The 22,175-nt window shown below is 55.8% G+C and overlaps 1 protein-coding gene across 3 annotated transcripts in view; it reads right to left on the bottom strand.

Moving 5' to 3' along the window:
- The window catches only part of GNAO1 (G protein subunit alpha o1), a 161,547-nt gene that overhangs the window by 2,376 nt on the left and 136,996 nt on the right, over positions 1-22,175 (bottom strand). For 2 of the 3 annotated variants that reach the window (XM_003792549.2, XM_012806868.1), the window contains 4 exons: positions 18,180-18,308; positions 16,301-16,430; positions 12,623-12,776; positions 10,301-10,488 (listed from right to left, as the gene is read on the bottom strand). In XM_003792549.2, coding sequence (XP_003792597.1) covers positions 10,301-10,488; positions 12,623-12,776; positions 16,301-16,430; positions 18,180-18,308 — 601 coding nt within the window. Of the gene's footprint in view, positions 1-2,399; positions 2,554-10,300; positions 10,489-12,622; positions 12,777-16,300; positions 16,431-18,179; positions 18,309-22,175 lie in introns of those variants that run through there. The other variant, XM_003792550.2, reaches the window with a different exon arrangement.

The following is a 22,175-nucleotide window of genomic DNA, read 5'->3' as shown; positions in this document are numbered from 1 at the left end:
AGGCGCCGAGCCGACAGTTTTCAATTAAATACCATAAAACATGGATCAATACACAAGCTCACAAAAGCCCAGTACAAGGAAGATGCCCCATTTTCCTCAGTGCCACTAGGATCTGGTCCAGCATGCAAACAGTATGCTGTTTTTGGTGTGGGATGGTCCCTCCCCCGTGCCCCACGCAGCCCTGCCTCATGTTCCATCTGCAGACCAAGGCTGTGAGCCCCAGGATGGGACTGGCTCAGGGCGCTGGAGGCTTCTGCAGCAAGGATTTCCTTTCCTTTTGAAGAGGGAGAGAAGCCTGACTCCAGGCCAGTGATAAGTGAATATGAGGGTAGGGGGGGCGGGCATCCCTGGGGTGTGAGCAGCCCAGACACACAGGCCAAGCCATGCCCTTAGGGCTTCATTGTAGAGACACTAAGAGTGAGGGCACATGGAGTGCCAGGCCCACAGGAAAGCCATCAGAACTAGACAAGTGGCTGACGTGGACCCTGCTGAGGAGTGTCCTGTCCACAGAGAGCCAAGACAGGAGCACAGACCATGGTAAAAGTGTCCCCTGGCATCCCATCCAGATGGTGGCTTCTCTGTGTTGGCAGAGTCCAATGTCCTTACACAGCCCCACTGCTGCCTGGGCCATGCTGACCCACACGATCCCGAAATAGTCAGCCAGTGTCCCCCTTTGCCCTTCAATTATTCTGTGTCCCCACTGGCCTGTGCCCCATGGGGCCACTGTATTAGTGACCATTTGTCATGTGTTGTGTTGTCTGAACTGAGACTGGATCCTCTGAAGGCCCTGGAGAACTGAGATGCTTCCTAAATTCTGACTTTAGGGGCACCTTCTGGGGTGTCCAGCACTCAACACTACACAGCATTGGCCTCAGAGGGCCTGGCAGGGGCAAGTTATGGTGCCCCTCATCCTGGCACCATAACTTCATTATGAGAGGTGAAGTCAATGTGGCTGCTGAGAGGGTGGGCTGCAGCTGGCTTTGCCCAATACTGACAGGTACCTCCCTGGCCCCATGGTAGCCCTGAGAGGCTGTCCAGTACTCTCCTGCACTCTCTCCAGCCTGCAGCAGGCACCTCCCCCATGGCCAATCCCCCCTGACCTTGTTTGCCATCCTCTAAACAGCAGCCAGTGGTTATGTAGTCTTGGTGTAGAACACCCCTCCCCCCAGTTATCCTTATAGCCACCCCACATAAAACTGAGGCATGGGTGATTAATTTGCTCAGAGTTTCAGGTGGTCTGGCTCTAGAGGCTACTTTGGCCACCCACCCTGCTGGAGACTGGGTGCTCCTGGCATCTGTCAGGGCAGAGCCCTGGGTGCAGGACACAGCCCCCAGCCTCATCTCCCTCTTTGCCCCCTAGGATGGGAAGAAACCTCACAGATTCACAGGCAGCACCCAGAATACGCTGGTGGGCCCTCTTCACATGGCTAACCCCGGTAGGGGAGAAGGGTGGAGAGACCTGCATCACTGCCTACTGGGATCTGGGAGCCCCATGACTGGGTCTAGAGACCTGCGTAGCCCCTAGGGCTATGTCAGTCAGTGGGCTCCACTGAGCCAGCCTGTGTCCTTAGCTGGCGGGAGGATAGCACATATCTTCCTCCACTGCAGGGTCCTGGGCCTCTGTTCTTAGCATGCAAAGATGACTTCACCCCAGGGACCTGCAGAAATTTTATCCTTAGAGGGTCAAGGGCTATGGTACCCCACCAGCACTGGTCCTAGCCTGTGGCAGTGCTACAGAGTTGGTCTGCCCTGTGGAATCTATTTGGAAAGACCTATGTGTGTGTGGGATCTACGATACAGTTCCCAAAGAACAAGAGAAGGCCAAAGCCAGGATGGCAGGGATGGCGGAGGCTAGTGAAGTGAAGGTTGATTTGGGGGAAAGAGCAGGGATGGAGGAGAGGGTATGGAGTGGCTGCTGCACAACAAGTATGTGCTGTGCACCAAGGCAGAGCATAGAGAAGGCAGGTGGGGGCTGAAATGGAGCCCAGGCTGTGTCTCCCTTTCCTCTTTCCTGCAACAGTGCCATGTGGTCCAGCAGTGGCCCTGGCAGAGGTAAGGAGAGGTTCTCCTGAAGTCCTGAGACCTCTTCTAGAGGGTGACCAGGACATAGCGGAACAGGAAGCCTGTAGTCCTGTTCTGCCCCCTGCTCCTGACCTACCCTGTTACTCCTGAGTCACTAGATCACAACGTGCATGGCTCAGGAGGGGCCATTTCCTACCACACTCAGGTTGGAGTCCTGGGAAGGACCAAGCCTGTGGCAGCCCCAATCCGTTTTTCTCTGCACACCCACTCCTGCACTGGGTGCCTCTCCCCAGCAAGCCCAAATGGTGCTGGCCGAGCACCTGTTCCCAAGCCCACGGGTCCCTGCTTCCTGCTGCACAGGGACGCACAACACCCACCTGTGTATTCAGGAAAGCAGATGGTCAAAGGTGACTTCTTGATCTTCTCACCAAAGAGATCTTTCTTGTTGAGGAAGAGAATGATGGAGGTATCGATGAAGAACTTGTTGTTACAGATGGAGTCGAAGAGCATGAGAGACTCGTGCATGCGGTTCTGCAGCCCCAGGCAGGGAGGAGACAGAGCAGGACAGACATCAAGAGGGAGAGACACAGAGACAGGGAGAGAGAAGAGGAGGGTTAGGCTCAAGAGAGAGACTCGGCTACTCAGGGCTCCTGAGGGCCCCTGTGCCCCCCGTTGCTCAGGGAGGCTGGCTGAACCTGCAGGTGTTAACATCACAGAGCTGCTCACTTCTGACTTACAGAGTGCCTGTTACCTTTGGGCCAGTGGCAGAGACTGGATGGGAACCAACCATGTCTCTCTGGGGAGGCTGAGGACAGGGTGACCTGAGTTGTCCCCACCACAGAGTCTCAGCCATGGGAGGGTTTCCTGCATTGGTGTGTGCACTTAAGTGCATATGTGTGCAAATGTCCTGGGAGTGGCAAGGGATGCTGGACTGAACCTTTTCTCCTGGGCCAGGATGTCCAGAGTGAGGATGCCTTCTGGTGAGGGATTTTTAGGCTTCTTCTGTGCTCCGAGGGAAGTCAGGCCAGCTCCTCTGGCTTCCTGGGGGCTGCCTCTGGGGAAAATGCCCCTGCCCAGGGCCGCCTCCAGGAGTGCCTGAAAGGCAGGCCATGCCTCCTCTGGCTCCAGGGCTGCCTTGGACACACAAGCTCATTTACCAAATGGATGGGTGTGATGGGCACTCCAGAAAAAGCTGCAACAAAGGTGGTCAGCCTTTTGCCTTGGGCAAGGGCTGACTCATTCTACTTGGGGATGCCAAGCACACTCAGCTGGGTAGTCTGCTTCTCAGCAGTACAGAAGAGCATGTTTCTCCGTGATCTAACCCATTTCTGCATGGGGAGCCTTGGGGAAGGAACAGCCTCCCTTACTTTCCCCCAAGAAGTCTGCCTCAGCTCTCAGGTCTTGATCACCATGAACCCAGCTTTGTGGGTCTAGAGCCCAAACCCAGAGGTAATGCAGGCTCAACTCTATTTCAAAGTAAGCAGATTGAAACAAATAATAGGAAAGAGAAGAGGACTGACGAGGATGTTACTGGGCGTTATTCACTGAGAGATGAACTTCCCCAGAGACAAGCAAACAGTAAATGGCTGTAGCTGCCACGGACATCTTTCCCTGTCTGAGCAGGAGGGTGAAGAAGATGTAGTGGCCACTATCAGCAAGTGACCACTTTACCTGCCTGGGGTCACTGGGCAACTAAGTGACTAAGGCAGGTGGGGTGAGGTGGCTCATGCCTGTAATCCCAGCACTCTGGATCCTAGGCAGATGGATCGCTCAGGAGTTTGAGACCAGCCAGAGCAAGCAAGAGATCCCAGCTCTACTAAAAATAGAAAAAAATTAGCTGGGTGCTGTGGGAGGCATCTGTATTCCCAGCTACTTGTGGGGGTGAAGTATGAGTATGGCTTGAGCCCAGGAGTTTGAGGTTGCTGTGAGCTATGGCACCACAGCTCTCTACTGACACTCTACCCAGGGTGACAGAGAGAGACTCTGTCTCAAAAAAAGAAAAATTGGGTGGCGCCTGTGGCTCAAAGGAGTAGGGCACCAGCCCCATATGTCGGAGGTGGCAGGTTCAAACCCAGCCCTGGCCAAAACTGCAACAACAACAACAAAAAAAAAAAAAAAAAAAAAAAAGAAAGAAAAAAAAATCCTTGAGCTGGCACAGCTGGGGACCTTAAGGAGCAGAGATTTGCACTAGCCCTGGGCCAGATCCAGAACTTATTTATTTTTTTTGTAGAGACTGAGTCTCACTTTATTGCCCTTGGCAGAGCGCTGTAGCGCCATAGCTCACAGCAACCTCCAACTCCTGGACTCAGGCAATTCTCTTGCCTCAGTCTCCCAAATAGTCGGGACTACGGGTGCCTGCCACAACGCCCAGCTCTTTTTTTGCTGTGTTTTGGCCGGGGCCAGGTTTGACTGGCCACCCTGGGTGTGGGTATATGGGGCTGGCACCCTACCCACCGAGCCACAGGCGCTGGCCCAGATCCAGAACTTATTAATGGCTTTCTCTGGGTCAACATCAGCATTGCAAATAGGAGTTGAATTCGGGGAATAAGATACGAGCACTGTGGCAGGCACCACGCACCCTAAGGCTCGTCCTCTCTTTGGTGATCTTCCCAGGCCTGTGCTATCATACCAAGGCCCTGTTGAGGGATCTGCCCCCAAACCCTTGTCCTTATTGGCTGAAGTCGGTAGTGGAAGGGGCAGGCTGAGTTCTGTTTCCCCTCAAAGGTCTAGACAACTGACATGGCTTTATGCCCCCTGTGGGACTGTAGAAAATGAATTGTCCTTTTATTCGGAGAAACAAATTCAGCAAGCTCATGGTGTCAGCATGTGCTCACCCTCCACCAGCACCTTTCCCTTTCAGTTACTCAAGAAAGTTTCCCTGTCATCTGTGTGATCCCACCACGGGAGAAGCAAGACGCATTTGTCCTGTGCTATCTTGACGGAGTCTGCTCAGGACAGGCCAGCGGAGGGCTTCTGAGCAGGCCCCACCCACCTGAGTGTAGGGCCTGGAGCTGTGAACATGGAGGCCCACTGGGCCACCTCTCAGTCTGAGGTCCTGCGGCCCCAAGGACGCACTGGAGAGGCCTCCCTATAGCACCCAGGCGCCTCAACAGAGAGCTGCAAACCCAGTTGGAGCAAAGTTCCCGATTCAACTGCATATCTGTCCTGACACGGACTTGGCTTCAGTCTACAGACTCTTGGGGATGTGCTAGGGACATATGGCTGGGGCACCTCTGGGATTAAATGGGAATCCCAGAGGGGCTATGAGAGTGACCTGAGCCCAGAGTGGGGACTGTACCCCTTTGGCATGTGGGTGGGACTGCAGGTCTCTTCCTCAAGAGGCTGTGGAGCTCAGATTTGGAGGAAAAGAAGGAACAGCTTCCTTTGGCTCCTCGTCCACCTGCCTAGGCCCGGCCCCTCCACAGCCTTGGGCACCTCTAGATGCAGAGCAAGCTCACACTGGTTCTTGCAGACAACGCCGACTGGCATTTGTGTGCAAGGCCCTCTGCTGGGCTGCTACAAGGATATAGGAACGTCCTGCTCTCTGAGAGCTCACAGTCTAGTTGGGGAGAGAGGATACACACACATTAATAAGGTCTGCAGGCCCAGGGGTGGCACAGAGCAGAGGAGAGGTCCAGGGAGCAGAGGACACACACAGACTTGGTTTGGAGGGAAGAGGGCCTTGGAGGGAACCCCCAAAGAAGGAGTGATCCCTGATGGACTTGGGGAGGGCAGTGAGGAGGAGTGATACTGCACTGGGAGAGCCGCCGGCACTGAGACCCCCTCCATGCCCCAGGCCTGACTGCCATCCCTCCCACACTGACCAGAACCTGCACAGAGCATCCTCACAAGCTTCCCAGGAGGAAGCAGACACTGGCGTACACTCCACATGGAGACATCATCATTTGAGGAAAGAGAAAGAAGCCAGGAGTCACAGACAGCCGCCAGCCACTTGCCCCTGCCTGTGTTGCTTTCCTGCCGGAGCCACTGGCACCCTCTTCAGGCCATCTCCCCCAAATCCTCCACCTGCTCCAGATGTCAGTGGAGCCCAGAGCAGCAGGCAGTGGTGCGGCAGCAGCCAGTGGCCTGACAGCAACGTGGAGGCAGGTGCCACGCACACCAGGATGGAAAGGGGATGGGCTTGGCGCAGGACACAGTACCTCCCTCTCTGCTTGGTGGCAATCCTGACAGGTGGGCAGGGCAGCCAGTCACCCCAGTTCTTCTGCCCGCAGCAGGACTGTGCCCACTCTGCCAGGCTGCCCGCCATCCCTGGGCCAGGCCAGAGCAGGGCACGAGGACTTGTGTCGTGTGGGTGCACCTGGCAGAAGCTCTACGGGCACTAACACAACACATCACACTCACACTAGAAAAAGCTGGCACTTTTTATTAACGGTAGATGACTAATAAATACATTACGGCAGCCAATAAATTATTACAATAACTAGAGATTTATTAAACCAACAGGTCACTTTTCTTACAAAATGACAGTTAATATGGTGTAGGTGTAGGTGGCGGGGCTGGGAGTTGGGACCACTGCACCTAAGAGAGAAGGCTCTACTAAGGAGGGTGCGGTGGCGGGGAGCAGACAGGCTGCAGCAGGGTGGGAGGGGTGTGGGAAGGCACAGGGTGCGCATTGTGGGCCGACCCGATTGGGGAGGGGAGAAGACCAAGGGGCAAAGGGCCCGGCTGCCCAGAGCTGGGAAGGGGCGTGTGGAGGGGGAGGGAGGAGAACTGCTGGCTCTGCTGGGGGCCTGTGCCCTCTCAATAGGGGGTTGAGGACTTTGGACTACAACCTGTCCCGTCCTTGACAGGGGCCTCCTCATGGCTGGAGTGGGGTCTGTCTGGAGGCTCCAGTCCACTCTCTGGGCAGGTAGGATTGGGGATCTTCTCGTGGAGGTAGGGGGTGGGAGCCCTACCACAGACCCTGTTGCAGCAGCTCATGTCTTGGCCCTGTTCCCTGGGCTGCTGGGACCCTTCTCTGCAGACTTGTGGCCTGATGGGGGAACTGGCTGAACAGGCGATTGTGTTTAGCACCCCAGATTGGACCTCTAGTGGCCATGAAGCTGCAGACTCAGGTCTGGAGCCTGAGAACTGCCTGAAGGCTTTTAGAAGACGCAGAGAAGCACAAGGCAGCCAGAAGAGGCTTTGTGCCTCAGGCTTCAAAAAGAGGACGGGTGGTTCACACACGGTCTGGCACACACGGTCTGGAGGAAAGAGGCTGAGTGTTCCTTAGTAGCCATCCTGGACTGCAGTGGATTTACTTGCTGAGTTTGAAGAGTGGACTTGGTCAGACCAAGAAAGAAGCAGTGGTTGGGAAGGATGTGGCTAGGGGTAAGGAAGGACTTCCAGAGTCCCCCACAGACTGTGTTGTGTTAGGTGGGAGTGGGGCTGATCTCCCCTGCGGGATTCTCGCTGGCCGAGGGTAAGGCCTGGGTGAAATTGGCTTGCAGAGAGCCTATTTATGGGGCTGACATAAATAGGGATTTGGGGCTGCTCCTGTTCATGGGGACACTCAGTGAAGCCCAGAGCAGTACATGGGGAAAGGATCCTCCAGTTCCCACCAATGGGGTGTGGAGCTGAGCTGGGGGAGGGGCCAGAAGCAGAGGACCTTTGGACTCTGCCATGGTCCCAGGTACCAAGCACCAGAGTCTGCATGGAACACAGAATTCTAAAGCTGTTGGCAGGACCTGGACTGTATTCTCTGCTTAGAGCTGGACAGACCCCACGCCCTTCTTGGCCAGAGTCTTAACAGAGCCCCTCCAGGGGCCTTGGCACACCCCCTTCCCCCAGTCAGGCCAGAGAGCTTTGGGGATCTCTATCGAAACTCAGAGAAAAAGGGCCAAAACCTGGTTCTTATGACAGCTATTGGTGTAGGGCACAGAACTTGCCCACAAGTTTGGCAAACACATCCTTCCTAGGAATCAGTTACCCCTTAGCCTTCTAAGTTAAGAGTCACATTGAGAGCTGACCACAGCTCTTCCTGTAGCACACACGGATAAGAGAACACCCCACATTTGTTCCCATTTCCCCACATCCATAGTCACGACGGAGCCAAAACCCACCTGCCACCCTCAGCCATCACTACCCCATGGAATTAATGGTGACGACAGAGACGGGGGACGTGCACAGGGAGGCAATTTCTCCCTAGATACCTTTGAGGGCCAAGGATTTCTCCCCAGCCCCAGCAGGCTGGGAGGGAGGGTGGGAAGGTGGAGAGCAACGAGAAAACGAGACAGGACAGCATCTGGAGACGAGGTGGCCTAGGGTTGGGGGCTGGGAAGGTCTGGTCCTATGCATGGGTCTGGGGTCCTCAGCCCAGCCAGGGGCTCTGGCTACTGTGCCACTGTGGTTTGTGAGAGCCAGTTAGGGGTAACAAAGAGCCCTGGAGCTGGTAGGCTAGTAGCTTCCACCTGCAGGGACATGGCTTCAGAGGTGGGGCCTGGCCAGCACCTTGCCCCTTGCTAGGTATTTCTGAGTCAGGGGCCACAGTCAGAACCAGTGTTAGGGGCCCAGCTGGCCTTGCCCAGGGTGGTGCTGCTGTCTTCAGCATCAAGCAAATGGCTTAACTGGCCACTCATGCCAGGACATGGATACTTCCTGCCACATCCCAGTAGCTGGTACAAGGTCCAAAACACAACAAGAGGTGGACAAACAAGTAGATTTGGGCTGACAGGGCAGTCCTTGCAGCCTGGCTGCTATAGGCAGCAGCTGTAGGCCAGACCAGTGAGGAGCTTCTGTAGGCTCCCTCTCTACAGCCATTTGGCACCAGGGAGGGTCCCTGGGATCTCCTGTGCACCACTCCCAGCTCTGTGCCTGTTGAACCAATAAGCCTCGAGCTGTTGGCACAGGGCTCTTCCCTGCTTCGGGGCAGGCTAGGGCGCTGCACATGCACCCAGGGTCCTGCCCCGCCTGGGACCTGGAGTAGAGGCAGGGGATGGAGGGATCAAGGAGGGAGGCAGAGGCCTCTCAGGTGGCAGCCCCTTTCCCGCCTGTGGGCTCATCTGGGTCCTGCCAGGAAAGCATGCAGGCCTACTGGGCACCGAGGAAGGAGAGGGCTATGTTGATTACTCCAGGCCAGCCAGGCCTGGCTCACAGAAGAAACCACCCACTCTTTTCTGCTCAGGGGTGTCTGCAGTGAATCACCTTCTAAGGGGTCCTAGGACTCTACCCCGTCTTGTGGGGTTTTGGGGGGGGGTCTTTGAGCTGAATTGAGCCCATCATAGCTCATACCTTAGGGTGTTGGTACCTTCCATCTGCCCCCTCTGCCCCCAGGGCCTGGGAGGACACCAAGTGCTGGGACAAACTCCCTGATGTCTTCACCAAGATGGAGTAAAGAAACACCAGCCATAGGGGCCTAGTCCACAGCCCCCCAGTTACAGAACCCCCAGCTCAAAGGCTGCTGCCTGCTCCTACTGGCTTGAGTTGAATTCATTGTGAATGAAAAGGAAAAGCAGCACCTCTTGGAGTGGCCACCTGAGCCCCAGGCAACTGGAGAAAGCAGATGGGTCACCTTTTGCCAGGTGGGAGGCCCCAACACAGCCAACACAGAGCTGCTCCCCGCTCCCCGCCTCCCTCTCCCACATTTCCTCCTCTTGCTAACCTCTGTTCCAGCCTCTTTTGCCATCTACCTTTGGGATAAGTCAGTTTTAGAAGTGTCTCCAGGCCTAGGAGGAGAAGGGGATTGTGGGGGTGTTCTCTGGGAGGGCAGTGTCCATGAAAGGACACAGAGAAGGAAGGATTCAGATCCAAGGGGCGGGAGGGAGGTACCCGCTGAGGCCTGAGCCCTCAGACCCACTTGAAGATGACTTGGTCCCCACCTGGCTTTTGTGGATGGCTCTGCCCTTGACCAGAGACCCCAGGTAAAGCTGGGTGATGGTTCCTACTGCCTCTGACCTGCCAGCACCCTGCCACCTGTACCACCCCAGCTGACAAGAAGACACTCCAGGATTCCCAGAGAATCGTCAAGTGCAGGGCCTGCCCATTCTGGGCTGAGCGGCGGCCCTGCCCCTTGCTCCCCCTGCCAGCCTCTAGATGAAACATGTGGAGATGACGCAGAGGCCCCTGGCCTGTGGCACAGCACCCCAGCCCTGCCTCCGCGTTACCACATGTTCTGATGTCACAGGAGTGGGGATGGGGGTAGGTGGAGGACGCTCCCTCCTCCCCGTCCGTGTCTTCTTTCTCAAGTGCAAAAAGTGGTCTGAGGGTAGTAGAGCTCTGGTTCCAAGAGAGGGTCAGTAGGCTGGGTGGGGCGGTGGGCGCCGGGCAGGGTGGCCAGGGCTCAGTAGAGGCCACAGCCCCGCAGATTTTTGGCGATGATGACGTCCGTCACAGCATCAAAGACAAACTGGATGTTGTTTGTGTCCGTGGCGCAGGTAACATGGGCATAGATCTCCTTGTGGGCTGACTTGTTCTTGCTCTCATACTGGGCCTGGATGTAAGCCACGGCTTCTGTGAAGGCACTGGGGCCTGCAGGGGGGACAGGCAGGGAACAGGTGAGGGGTGGTCTGTGGGGTATCTGGCATGGCCTATGTGCCCACCCAGTGTGGGCCTCTGAGACAGCCAGAAAGCCCTGAGCCTGGGGGCTTAGCTAAGTCAACAGTGGGTCATGAGTCCTAGTGTAAAAATCATGAAAGGAATGAACGTGATACCCAGTCTCCCAGAGGGTCACCTGTGTTAAGGTGAGTGCTGTTTCATGAAACTTCTATTTTCCTTTTATATGTGGGCCTGAGTCTTGATGCAAACTTAACATCTTATCAGGTCACATGTAAGATTTAAAGCACTGGTCTGCAAGTGGGCCCCTGCTGATGCATACTCTGGGCAGGCCCTCTCTGGTCTGTGTGCCTGCAAAGCTGGCCATGAGGCTGGACCAGGAGGGAGGAACTGTCTGAGCTGCCTCCTGCTTCAGGAGTTCGCACTTTGGGGGGTAACTGCCTGGCTCAGTTGTCGCTTCTTCAGCATGCACCATGTTGCTCTGGTTCCTAGGTAGGCTCAGGCAGAGGGCAGGCCAGGAAAGAAGGCTTTCCTGGTTTGGGGAGGAGCACAAGAACCGGACCTAGGTTTTGTATGGAAGTCTGACAGCCTCCAGGAATGTGGACCCAGCATAGACAGGTGCAATGGCCCATGGAGGGAGTGCAGGGAGGGAAGCCAGAGTGGGTTTGCAGCCATGGTAGCACTAAGCTGGGTGGGCCGCTGTGTGGAAAGCTGGCCTGGCATGCCCAGAGGGGCCAGCCTCTGAGGCTTATATGTACTAGCCACCAGGCCTGGCCTCAAGGGTCTACTGGACCATAGCTCTTCACTAAATCTGGGCTGGAGGTGAGGGGGTGACCCTGGGACTGCAGCTAACTACTCAGACCCCCTTGATTAGTGGTCTCTTCCTTCCCTACCTTGGCCCCAAACTGGCCTTGGTGACTGATTCCCTACCTGTTCTACTGACCCATGGGCCACAACTCCAGGTCATGAAGGCAGGATTCAAAGGCCCCCAACTATGGCTAGGGAGAAAGCTGGCTGGTACATGTAAGGGAGGCTGAACCCTGCCCACATGGCCTAACACAGGTAGAACCTGGGTCTGCAGGGCAGTCAGGCTGATCTTGAGAGGGGCCGTGGGGAAGGGCAGGGTATGAGGAGAGCTGTGATGCTTTCCTGTTCCCAAGCCCACTCTCTGGGAAGTAGAGGTCAGCCAAGGGGCTTTCCTAGTGACCACAGGCATGCCCTACTGGGTCTCTGTCTGCCCTGTTTCGTGCTGCCCAGGCCTGAGGGCAGGTCAAGCTGAGGACACCTGTCTACTCCTACTCACCTCTCTAGCCAGTGCCTGACCATCTCCAGAGTGCTTTTGGGCACTGGGCTGTTGTGGGTCCCAGCTATGGCCCTGTAGCTCCTCAGGGGCCCTGGTCAGACTGCCTTCCCATTCCATGGTCAGGGTCAGGTAAAATCCATGGCAACATGGACAGAGCTGGCCTCTCATCCTTGGCACCTCTGTAGGGCAGCCAGGGCTCTGTTGTTTGCAAAGCTCTATCATTTGAATCTTGTAGCAACCCCAAGTGGGAGGTGTTGTAAGGCTGCTTGTGAGTTACTCACACTCTCAATAGCAAGAGCAAATAGAGAGAGTGCTAGCTGTGTGCCAGGTACCATGCTGAGCTCTGTGAGAGCATCAGCTCCTTTCATCCCCATAGTGACTCTGCGAGGGAGGCCAGGCAGTCACAGTGACCATCTTCATCTCACAGATATGGAAACTGAGGCTCAGAGAGGTCATATGACCTGTCTGCGCTGTTGGGGAGTAAACCTTGAGCCTCTGCTTGTCAGCCCTCAGCACCTCAGTGTCCTCAGTCACAGGTAGCCAGCATTTACAGACAGCTCTGAGGCTGCCTAGCTCAGGCACCGGTGAGGGGCTGAGTCTGGCCCCCAGCCCTGCTTTCCCTGATGAGGAAGCTCTACTAGCTGCCCCCAGGGCCCTCACTATCCACAGTCTGAGGCCCAGTGGGGGCCTATTCGGTGCTAAATTCTGTGTGGTAGAATCCAGACATCCAAGGAGCATCGTAAAGGTGGCTTGCAGAAAGGGGCCTGCTCCTCAGGGATTCCCGAGGTCCTGGGGAGGGGTCTCTACCTGTGTATTCAGGAAAGCAGATGGTCAGCGGGGACTTCTTGATCTTCTCCTCAAATATGTCCTTCTTATTAAGAAACAGGATGATGGACGTGTCTGTGAACCATTTGTTGTTGCAGATGCTGTCGAAAAGCTTCAGGGATTCGTGCATGCGGTTCTGCAACAGAGCGGAGGGGCGAGTGAGGGGTGGCAGCGCCCAGGGCCCTGACCCACCGCAGCCAATGACACAGTGGGACAAGCCAAGGGAAGGTCCACCAGTGCGGCTGAACACGCCACTGGGACAGAGACGGGAGGGTCCACAGGACAAACAGGACGTGGTCCCTGCTTCATTCCACACGCAGGCAGGGTGGGGCAGAGTAGGGTTGAGGGTAGGGGAAGGCTGCCCCCTTTCAGAGCTGGCCTGGGCGGGGGCAGTGAGGTCACCGGAGAGGCCCCAGTGCATGGAGAGGACATGCACCATGCATGTAGAGGGCAGGGGCCGCAACCACCACCGAACGCGCCTACACGGAACCGCAGGTCATGCAGATTTCTCTACAGGGGTGTCATTCGGTTTCGACAGCGAGGTTGGGAGGGTGCACGCATTCAGTTGGGAAACATTAACCGAGGACTAAGAGATCCTCGAATTAATCCTGAGTTGGAAGCAGATACCAGGGGGACAGCGTCTTGGGGGTGATCTTGCTGTGGCCTTAGTGTGTGACTAGACGGTTTGGTTGGTTGGCTGAGCCATGGCTGGGGCCAGAGAGGCTCTGGGAGTACTGGTTGATGGAGCTGGTTTCTCGGTAGAGGGGCCAGAGGAACCCCAAGATGAAACACAGCAAAATAGATTAAAACAGAGAGGAAAATAACATGAGAGAAAGAGAAAGGAAAAAATTGAAAAATCGGTTTAACCAGTCTCAGGACATCTAGGCCAGTCCACAAGGAGGCCCCCCCATGCCAACTTGAGGGGTGAGGCCATCCTGGGCCTGTGGACTGCATGGCTGGAGATGAAGGCCAGGGTGGTGAGGATGAACCTGAGCCAAGTGCGGGCGCAAGGCGGGCTGCGCAGGCGTCACAGCAAAGTCACCCAGCGGTGCCCTGAGCACCTGCTGCTTTCAACTCTTAGCTGATGGACTCGATTGGAGGGAGGCACTTCATACCTTCTGGGCTTGGAGGGTCTCTCAGAATCTGCTCATGGTTTTGGCCTTGGGTTGGCAAGATAAGGCCTTGCAGGCGGTGGTGGTAGCAGTGATGGTGAGAAGTTGTGGCAGCCTGAGGCCTGGCTGGGTGGTGCTGAGAGCAGGAACGAGGCCGGGACCAGGCTGTCAGGGTCCCAAGGTGCGGCAGACAGGGTGGCCAGGTGGCAGGTGGCAGCCACTAACCTAACTTCAGGAGCTGCCTCCATATACCTTGGTCTTGGACAGCCCCTGCTCTCACCCCAGGCCAGGAAAGGACTCGCAGGGCTGACCAGAAAGGCCAGCTAAGGACCAAGGCCTGAGCTCCTGGGGCCTCGCTCTTATCTCTCTGGGGCAGAGTGCACATACCCTACAACCTGACCTCTAGCTGTGGCATCTGGATGTAGTAGTAGCAGCTGCCATGTACTGAGTGACAAGTCCCAGGGGTAGCCACTCATGGCTCTCAGCCCCGAGGTCCTCACACCACCCATGAGGCCTTTCTGATATCGTCACCATTTACAGAGGAGAACGTGGAGCCCCAGGTAGGGAGGGGCAACTGCCCACGATCGCACACAGGTGGCAGGGGCGGCACTAGACCCTGGACCACATCCGTCAGATTCCCCAGATGCCCATCTCTGCATGTGCCCACGGCGCACGGTTACCATTTAGCTCTATAGCAGTGATACTGTTTGCAATGCCACCAGGTGAGAGGCTGCCTTTGTGGCTGCTGTTAGACTGCAAGCCAATCCCCATTTCCTGGGAGGGCTGTGCTCTTCTCTGGGCTGCGACGGTTGCCAGCTTTGGGGAGAAGGACCCCAGGAAGAACCCATCCTGACCTTGCCCCCACGTGGTTTGGTATTCCCCAGGCCTCCGTTCCAGCCTTTGTTAAGAAGGATGGGGGGATGGGGAAGAAGGGAAGTGAGGCAAGGCAGATGGGAGGGCAAATGCTCCAGGATGAGGCCCTGCTGGGCAACCAGGGCCAGTCCGCCTGGAGAGGAAGGAGACTGGAAAGGTCACACTGCACGGGCCAGCACCAGGTTCAGCCCCACACTCACTGGAACCCGTGCCCCACCCTCAGAGTTAGGACCAGGCTCAGTCTTTAACCCAATGGCCTACTGGGGCTACTGCGAACAATAACAGCTAAAACCCAACTCCAGGCACAGCAGGGCCTGCGGGAGAAGGGCAAGGTAGTAAGGCGCGGCACGGGTCCAGACCACCCCACCTACTAGAAGCCCCTGCACTGTGCATGAGCTCCTCGGGCGGCGCCTCCTCCTCCCCATAACAGAGCACCCTGCAGTGTGCACCTTGGAACCCATCCCATCCTCACAGTAGCCCTGGGACCCAGCAGGGCAGACAAAGAGGAAACTGAGACCCAGAGAGAAGACAGGCTTTGCTCAAGCCCCAGTACGACGACAAGAACACCTAAAACCCCCAGTGCCAACCTTGAGAGGCTCGGGGTGAAGGTCTCTGTGTGCTCCAGATGGAAGGTGATGACTCAAAGCAGGGTGTAACCCCACGGCCCAGAAGCCCTGCTCCCAGGAGTGCTCTGGGGACAGGGCCACAGCCTGGCAGGCTGCGGCCCTCATAGGGACCATCAGGGGACCTGCTGGCTCAGGGCAATCACCAGCCACCATACAGTCACCAGCTCAGTGCTGCTGCACTAGGAACAGTTCCAAAGTGTTGCACGTGGATCATCTCGCTCCATTGCCAACACCCCCCATGAGGCAGGTACTATTATTGTCTCCCTTTCACAGAAAATAGTAACCGAGGCAGAAAGGATGCTGCCTAAATTTGGCAGCAAACCAGTGAGTAGCAGAGCCAGGACTAGGCTCAGAAAGGCTGCACCTCTCGAATGACTGTCCCCCTCTGAAGCCAGTCTGGCCATTCTCAATGGCCAGATAGAAGCCTCAGGCTGGAACATGTAGTCTGACTGCAACATGGACAAAGGTCCATGGTCTGGCATCCTGCAAGGGAGGACCTCAGAACTGCGACTGTCACTCACCAGCATCCCCCTCCTTGCAGCCTTTCCCAGTCCCATACCTGGCTCCTGTAGCTCCCCTGGTCCCACATACAGCTCCCACAGCATCTGAGGCTAGTGCTCCAGGGAGGGCTATCAAGGCTGGGACTGCTATTTCTGCTGCACATACATCCTTGCTTTGTTGCACTCAGTTAAAGGATCTGCTTAATTTCATTCCAGCCTGATGGTCTCTGTGACACTGCTGAGTTTACTAAAGAGGGACTTACTGCCCAAGATCCAAATTGTGCAGAGCTGCTTGTGAGTAGTTTGCATACAGGTGCTGAGCCGGGTGGCCACAGCCCCCTTTGCTGTGCTGGCATCACGAGGTGTTTGCCTCAGCAGCGTGCAGTCACAGGAGTAAGCCAGCATTGCCTGCCCTGGTGGAACCGTATCCGCTGCAGCTGGCTGGGCCCCAGAGTTGCTGTGAGCAACCAAGGCACGGGCACTAGCTGGCTTATTCTTCAGCCAGCCCCTCTGCACTGCCCTCTGTACAGGAGGCCCAGGGCCACTCACCGTGGTTTCATCTTCATGGAGCACCTGGTCGTAGCCGCTAAGTGCGACGCAGAAAATGATGGCCGTGACGTCCTCAAAGCAGTGGATCCACTTCTTGCGTTCAGATCGCTGGCCCCCGACGTCAAACAGCCTGCAGGGGGACAGGGAAGCTGGTAGGTGCAGGATCCAGGCAGGTGGGATGAAGCTTGGTAGTCAAGTTGAGTGTGCCCTGTTGGGCAGGGGGATGGGAGTACATGGGGCTCAGAGCCTTGACCGGGGTCCTCCAGGTGCTGACAGCAAGCCAGGCCACTGCCAGTCCTAGGGTGGTGGGAGCCATCATTGTCCCAGGGGTCTGTCCCGGTACCCTGCTGTGCTCACATGTAGTGACTCAAAGACCTGCCCTTGCAGCTGAAGTATTTTACTAAGTGTCTGCACCTGAGTTAGCCCCCACACAGTGCCTCTGAGAGGTCTCCTCTCCTGGTACATTAGCTTTCTGTTCCTTTCTGGGCATGTGCTCTGGGCAAACTCTAGCCCACCTGGAAGGAAGGCTGGCAGGAACCCTCACCTGTTACATGGGTGGCTGAAGTGAGCCAACGAGAGGCTGAGGATGCATCCAAGCTCCTGGTGAGAGCCCAGCCATGGTGGAGCTGGAATCTGACCTGGGTCTGGCTGTAGACAAAGCTATGCTCTCAGCTCTGCTCTGCCTGCCCCTCCCCGGCGGAAGAAAGCCTGGTCTCTCCTCCCCTCATCTGCCAGGGGACACGAGGGCTGTGGGCAAGACTACGGGCAGGTGAGACCTATTATGTCTAGAAGTAAGAGCCCAATCTCGAGTGGGAAGCCCTGCAGCCTCCTAGACCCAGGAAGCCTATTGGCAGGCACCTGCTGGTGGTGGGGGCTGGGCTTTACCCTGGGCAGACAGGACCCCTGGTCCCTCCAGACAGAAGAGGACAACTGCAGGCCAAGATCAGAGTGGGTTTGGAGCCAAGAAACTGGTCTGGTTCTTGTCTTATCATCACCTCCTGTGGCTCCTGCTGCCTGATCTGAGTTGCAGGGGTGGTGGCCCTTGGCCTCTGAGCCACTCCAGAATGCTTATTCTCTGCTTTGCCTGCTGGGCAGTGCTGAGCCAAGGTCTCTGTCCTAAACTCCTGACAGGTGAGCAGGAGACAAGGAAACTGGGTCTTATCTGCCTACTGCCTGAGGTCCCTGCCCTCCCCGTCCCCCCCCCGTTCTGTCTTCCTGCTCCACCTGACACCCCTTAGCTATACCTAGAAGGCAGGACAGGGGCGGGCAGGGGCTCATAGGCCTCAGAGCATGGAGGTTACCCAGGGGAAGCACAGTACTCTAGCAGGGCGCGAGGAATTGGCCTTCCTCCTCAGACCTCTGTTCTGAGGCACTCACAGCCCTGGGGTCCTAGCTGTGATCTGTGCCCAGGAAAGCCCTGCTCCTCTCAGGCCTCTGGTTCCCCAACACACACCAGGAGCGGGGATGAGTTTCTCTCAGCCCTTCTCGCTCTGAGATTCTGTGGGTCCTCAGGGTCTCCCAGCCCTATTCCCTGCTTCCAAGTAGCCTTAGAGGGGCTGCCTGGAAGATCCTTCTCTGTCCCTCTCCACAGGAGGCACCTTGGGGATAGGCTGGCCCTCCTTAGTCCACCCAGTTCTATTGCTCCCTCCAGCCACACATCAGGACCCTTCTGCCGGAAAATGTCCCTGCTTACCGCAGCCCCTGAACTTGGCAGAAACACCTACAGACAGCTGCCTTTGGGATCTAACTGCCTGCCCCAGTGTGAAAGCTCCCCAGGGCAGGGCAATGTCTGGGTGTTCTGGATATGATGTGGCTGGGAGGCTTGTCTCCCACCTCTCACCCAACCTCGCCAGGGCCTGGGTATCCCCCTGGGCCTCACCTGAAGTGGAGGTTCTTGAATGTGAAGTGGGTTTCTACGATGCCGGTCGTTTTGACCCTGGTTCGAAGGATGTCCTGTTCAGTGGGCTGATAGTCGGCGGCCCCAATCCGATCCAGGCTGTCCAGGTAGCTGGGGACAGCAACACACAAGGGACCATGGGCCAACCACCTGGGTATCACTCAGGGCTTGCCGGGCCACCCGCCTTCAGAGTCCTGCTTCAGCCAGGGTCCCTTGAAGGCTGACGGTGGAAATGACCATGGCCGTCCAGGGCAATGGGGGGGGGAGGTGTCAAGTTGACCAAGGAAGTGGAGTTTATGACTCTGGCCTCGCATCCCCAGAGAGCTTGACAGAAAGGGGTGATGTTCGCAGTTCCAGGTACACTCAGACAAGACCATGCTTTCATATGAGACTATAGTATTTATAATACTGTTTGTTTTGTATTTCATTTAAAAAAATAATAATGGCCAGTAGGTAGGTTCTATTCTTCACATGTATAGTGTGTTTCATTCTTAACTTCTGCATTAATGGACTGTTTTAAATTAGAAAATCAGGGCTCAGAGGAGGTAAGCGCCTCACCTGAGGGCACACAGCTGTGAACCAGGGCTTGACCTGGACGCCTGGCCCCAGTGTCTACTCTCGTAGCAGTCTGTGGACCTTTGAGAGGCTCCCAAATTTTGGTCCACTTTTCCACACTTTACGCCTCCCTCTCGTTTACTGTGGGGGCTGAGTGCATCTTCCCATTTGATGTTCTTGCAGGGGAGGCTTGAGGGTTTCATAGCCACATAGGGCCTAGGCCTCCCTAGGACCCAGGTCTTTGGAATCAGGGCTCTCTCCCCTTGCCACCAGGCTCTGGGGACTCGTGGGCCTTTGCACTTCACCTGCCCGGGCCACGGGCCAAGCACTCAGAGAAGCTGCTTGCAAGGGGCTCTTTATGGGTTAGGTTTGGATCCAAAGCCACGATAGGATATGGGAATCCAGGAAGGGGAGCTGGGCCAGCTCTAGAGGATTCAGTGATCCACAGGGCAAGCCAGGTCACCCATCTCTGGTGCCAGGCCAAGTCATACACAGCCTCAGGGGAGAAGCCCTGAATGTTTGAGCCATGGGACAATGTGGTTGCATGTGTTGCAGGACCTGGCCTGGCTACATTCACCATAGCATGAAGGTGAGAGTGCTGAGCAGCTCATGGACGGCTGGGAAGGGCAGACACTCCACCAAGGTGTTTACTGATAAGCCAATAACACACTGTCGGGACTCAGGCTTTTCCACAAGTGGGATGAGAGCCCTGGAAAGTTCTGGCCAGATTGTTGATAGATGGTTCTGCGGCTATGGTGATAGCCAAGTGCATGCTGGACAGGGGCTAGAGGGAAGCGGAATGCTTGCTGCTCCGTGCAAAGGGGGCCACCTGCTGGGGGTATGAGATGAAGAGGTGGAAGATGCCCCACCTGGTAGAGTGAAGTATGGTTGATGGGAGGGGAGGGTGCGGCAGAGAGGGACCCTCAAGTAGAAGTCAGGAGGGAGGGCTGAGCTGGTGGTAGGGGTTGGAGAGTTGTCTTCACTGGGAAGACTTCAAAACGACCAACCAGGCTGGGAGGATCACCCAGGTACTGGCCCTCAATAGGAAGAGTGTCTGGGATGGATGGAGGTCAGGAATCCCAGGGGGCTGAGCAGCAGGCAGTGAGGTCATCCGAGAAGGTGGCCTGCGGGGGTGGTGGGTGGGAGCCAAGCCCAAGGGGCTGTGAGGAGGGGTCCTGGAGGCAGAGCAGGCTGCAGTGGAGCAGAGAGGCTGCTGGTGCTGAAGGGAGCGGCTTCAAGAGAGAAGGGGAAGAGGAAGGCAGACAGCCAGCAGGGACAGTTCAGCAGGGGACTGGGTTGGGGAGCCATGGAACCCTCTTTCATAGCCCCTGGCTGGATGAGCCCTGGGGTCTAGGGTTTCCGGGTGCTATCTCAGAGTGACCATTCAGAAGGAAAGGCTGGCCAGGTTCATGGAGGCTCCCCATCCTCTGAGCCCTGTCCTCCCCCGGGAAGGGCTGGGCTGGGCTAGGAGGTACTTGGAGATCAAGGCTTGAGGATATAAACAACACCCACTGGGATCACCATATCAGGCCTACCCTCTCCCTTCTGTCACAACAAATCCACTTTTATCTGTTTTATACACTGTGCCCACAATTTGGTCACAAGACAAACTCTGACTGCTTCACTACCACCAGCATGAGCACCAGCACCAGTATTCTGGAAACACGTACGGTCCTCCTGCCCTGACAGTCTACTCGTCCCCTCTTTCCTGCTGTGGGACCCCTCCCAGAGGAAGGACTTGGAAGACCTAACCCTGGATAACAGGAGAGAACGGCGATATTATAAACCCTGTAAGTGGAAAATCTGAAAGGAGACAGAGGTGAGAGAGAGAGAGAGGGAGAGGGAGAAAGACGGAAGGTGGATTTCCTCAGCTCACTTGTGGGGGAGGGGAGTTGACAAATACCGACTCAAGTTTCCTATTTAAAGTTATAAAGGTAACCACCGGAAGAACTAAAAATAATCCTGCAACTAGCAAAATACTGGAGGTGGAGGTAGAGAGAGCTGGAAGGAAGAAAGGTGAGCTGAGTTCCCCAGATTTCACAGTGGGGGTCAGAAATACTGTTCTAAGTTAGAAGATCAAGTGTTTCTGGATGTCACTGGGACAAACGAACAGAAACGGGCAGAAGTGGGAGGGGCAGGCTTGGGAGTGGGAGGGGGCTTTATGTCCCTCTGTGTTGTTTATCATTATTTCTGCAGTGGACTCCTGGTATCCTTACTGACCTAGGTAAAAATTTAAGTGGAGTATTTGATGAGCTGCCAAAAGACAGACCTGGGTGGGGGCGGGCAGGGAGAGAGGGAGGAGGCCTCTCTGGCCCCCAGGCTCTCCTGCCGGCTCTGCTCTGAGTCATAGCCCTGCCCCCTAAGGAGTCTGTGGGGCTCATCTAGCTTGGGGTTTAGATACCCATCACCCAGGACCAGGGGACTTTGGCCTGTGCCCTGGGGACAGTATAGGTGTGCAGAAATGAGCTCATTCAGGTCCTTAGTTTGTTAGCCACCATCATGGCCAATAGAAACGTCTGTTAGTGAGTGCTGTGTGCTGGCCCTGCTTCTGTTAAGATGAGGGTTTCTCAGCACTACTGATGTTTTGGGTCAGAGGATCCTTTGTCATGGAGACCATCCTGCGCACCGCAGGCTGTGTGGCGGCATCCCTGGCCTCCACCCACTAGATGCCAGGAGCATTGCCCTCTTTGTGACAATCAAAAATGTCTGTAGGGCTTTGGGGCAAAATGCAGAGAGCTGAATCAGATCAGGTCGGAGTCCTGCATCCTCAGCTAGCAGGATAAAGCCCACGGGCTCCTCCTCAGAAGCTCCCACTGAACGAGTAGGTGCCAGAGTGCAAAAGTGGGTGTGTTTCCTGAGGGCTGAGGTGCAATCCCAGTATCTCCATGACAGGAGGCACGACCTTGACCAGACTGACCATTCCAGAGCTCTGAAGCCACTGATTGAGGGGCCAAGAGCATTTCACCAGGCAGGACATCCTTGGAGACACCTGGAGTGACAAAGCTGCAGGCTTATGACCCCGTCACTGTCAGGGTAAGAGCCTGGGGGCACTTCCTCTGCCCTTCCCCTTCCCACCCCCTCCTACCAGCTCTGGCTTTCTCCACTTCCCTTCTCTCTCCTTTTCTTTCTCCTCCTCTCCCTTCCCCCTTATTTAGTTATAACACAGCATTAAATACATGCCTGAGTATTTAACATATTTGTTGAATGCAGTTACATATTCCTTATCTTAAATACAGAAATGGAAATTTCATTATTTTCTATAAAAATAAAATAAATGGTGGTATTTAAGACATTTTTCTGCCTACATTTGGCTCTTGTTTTATATTCATGGGGTCAGAGGTGTTTTAAACCATGAGAAAAGAAAGGCTGCGACCCTGAAAGACTGCATTCTGCACTGCCAGGCACTCCTTAGGACAGCAGGTG

The sequence above is a fragment of the Otolemur garnettii genome, unplaced genomic scaffold (genome assembly GCF_000181295.1).
Source record: "Otolemur garnettii isolate 467f Iridium unplaced genomic scaffold, OtoGar3 scaffold00058, whole genome shotgun sequence".
Classification (NCBI taxonomy): Eukaryota; Metazoa; Chordata; class Mammalia; order Primates; family Galagidae; genus Otolemur; species Otolemur garnettii.
This window is presented reverse-complemented; position numbering and strand designations above follow the sequence as displayed.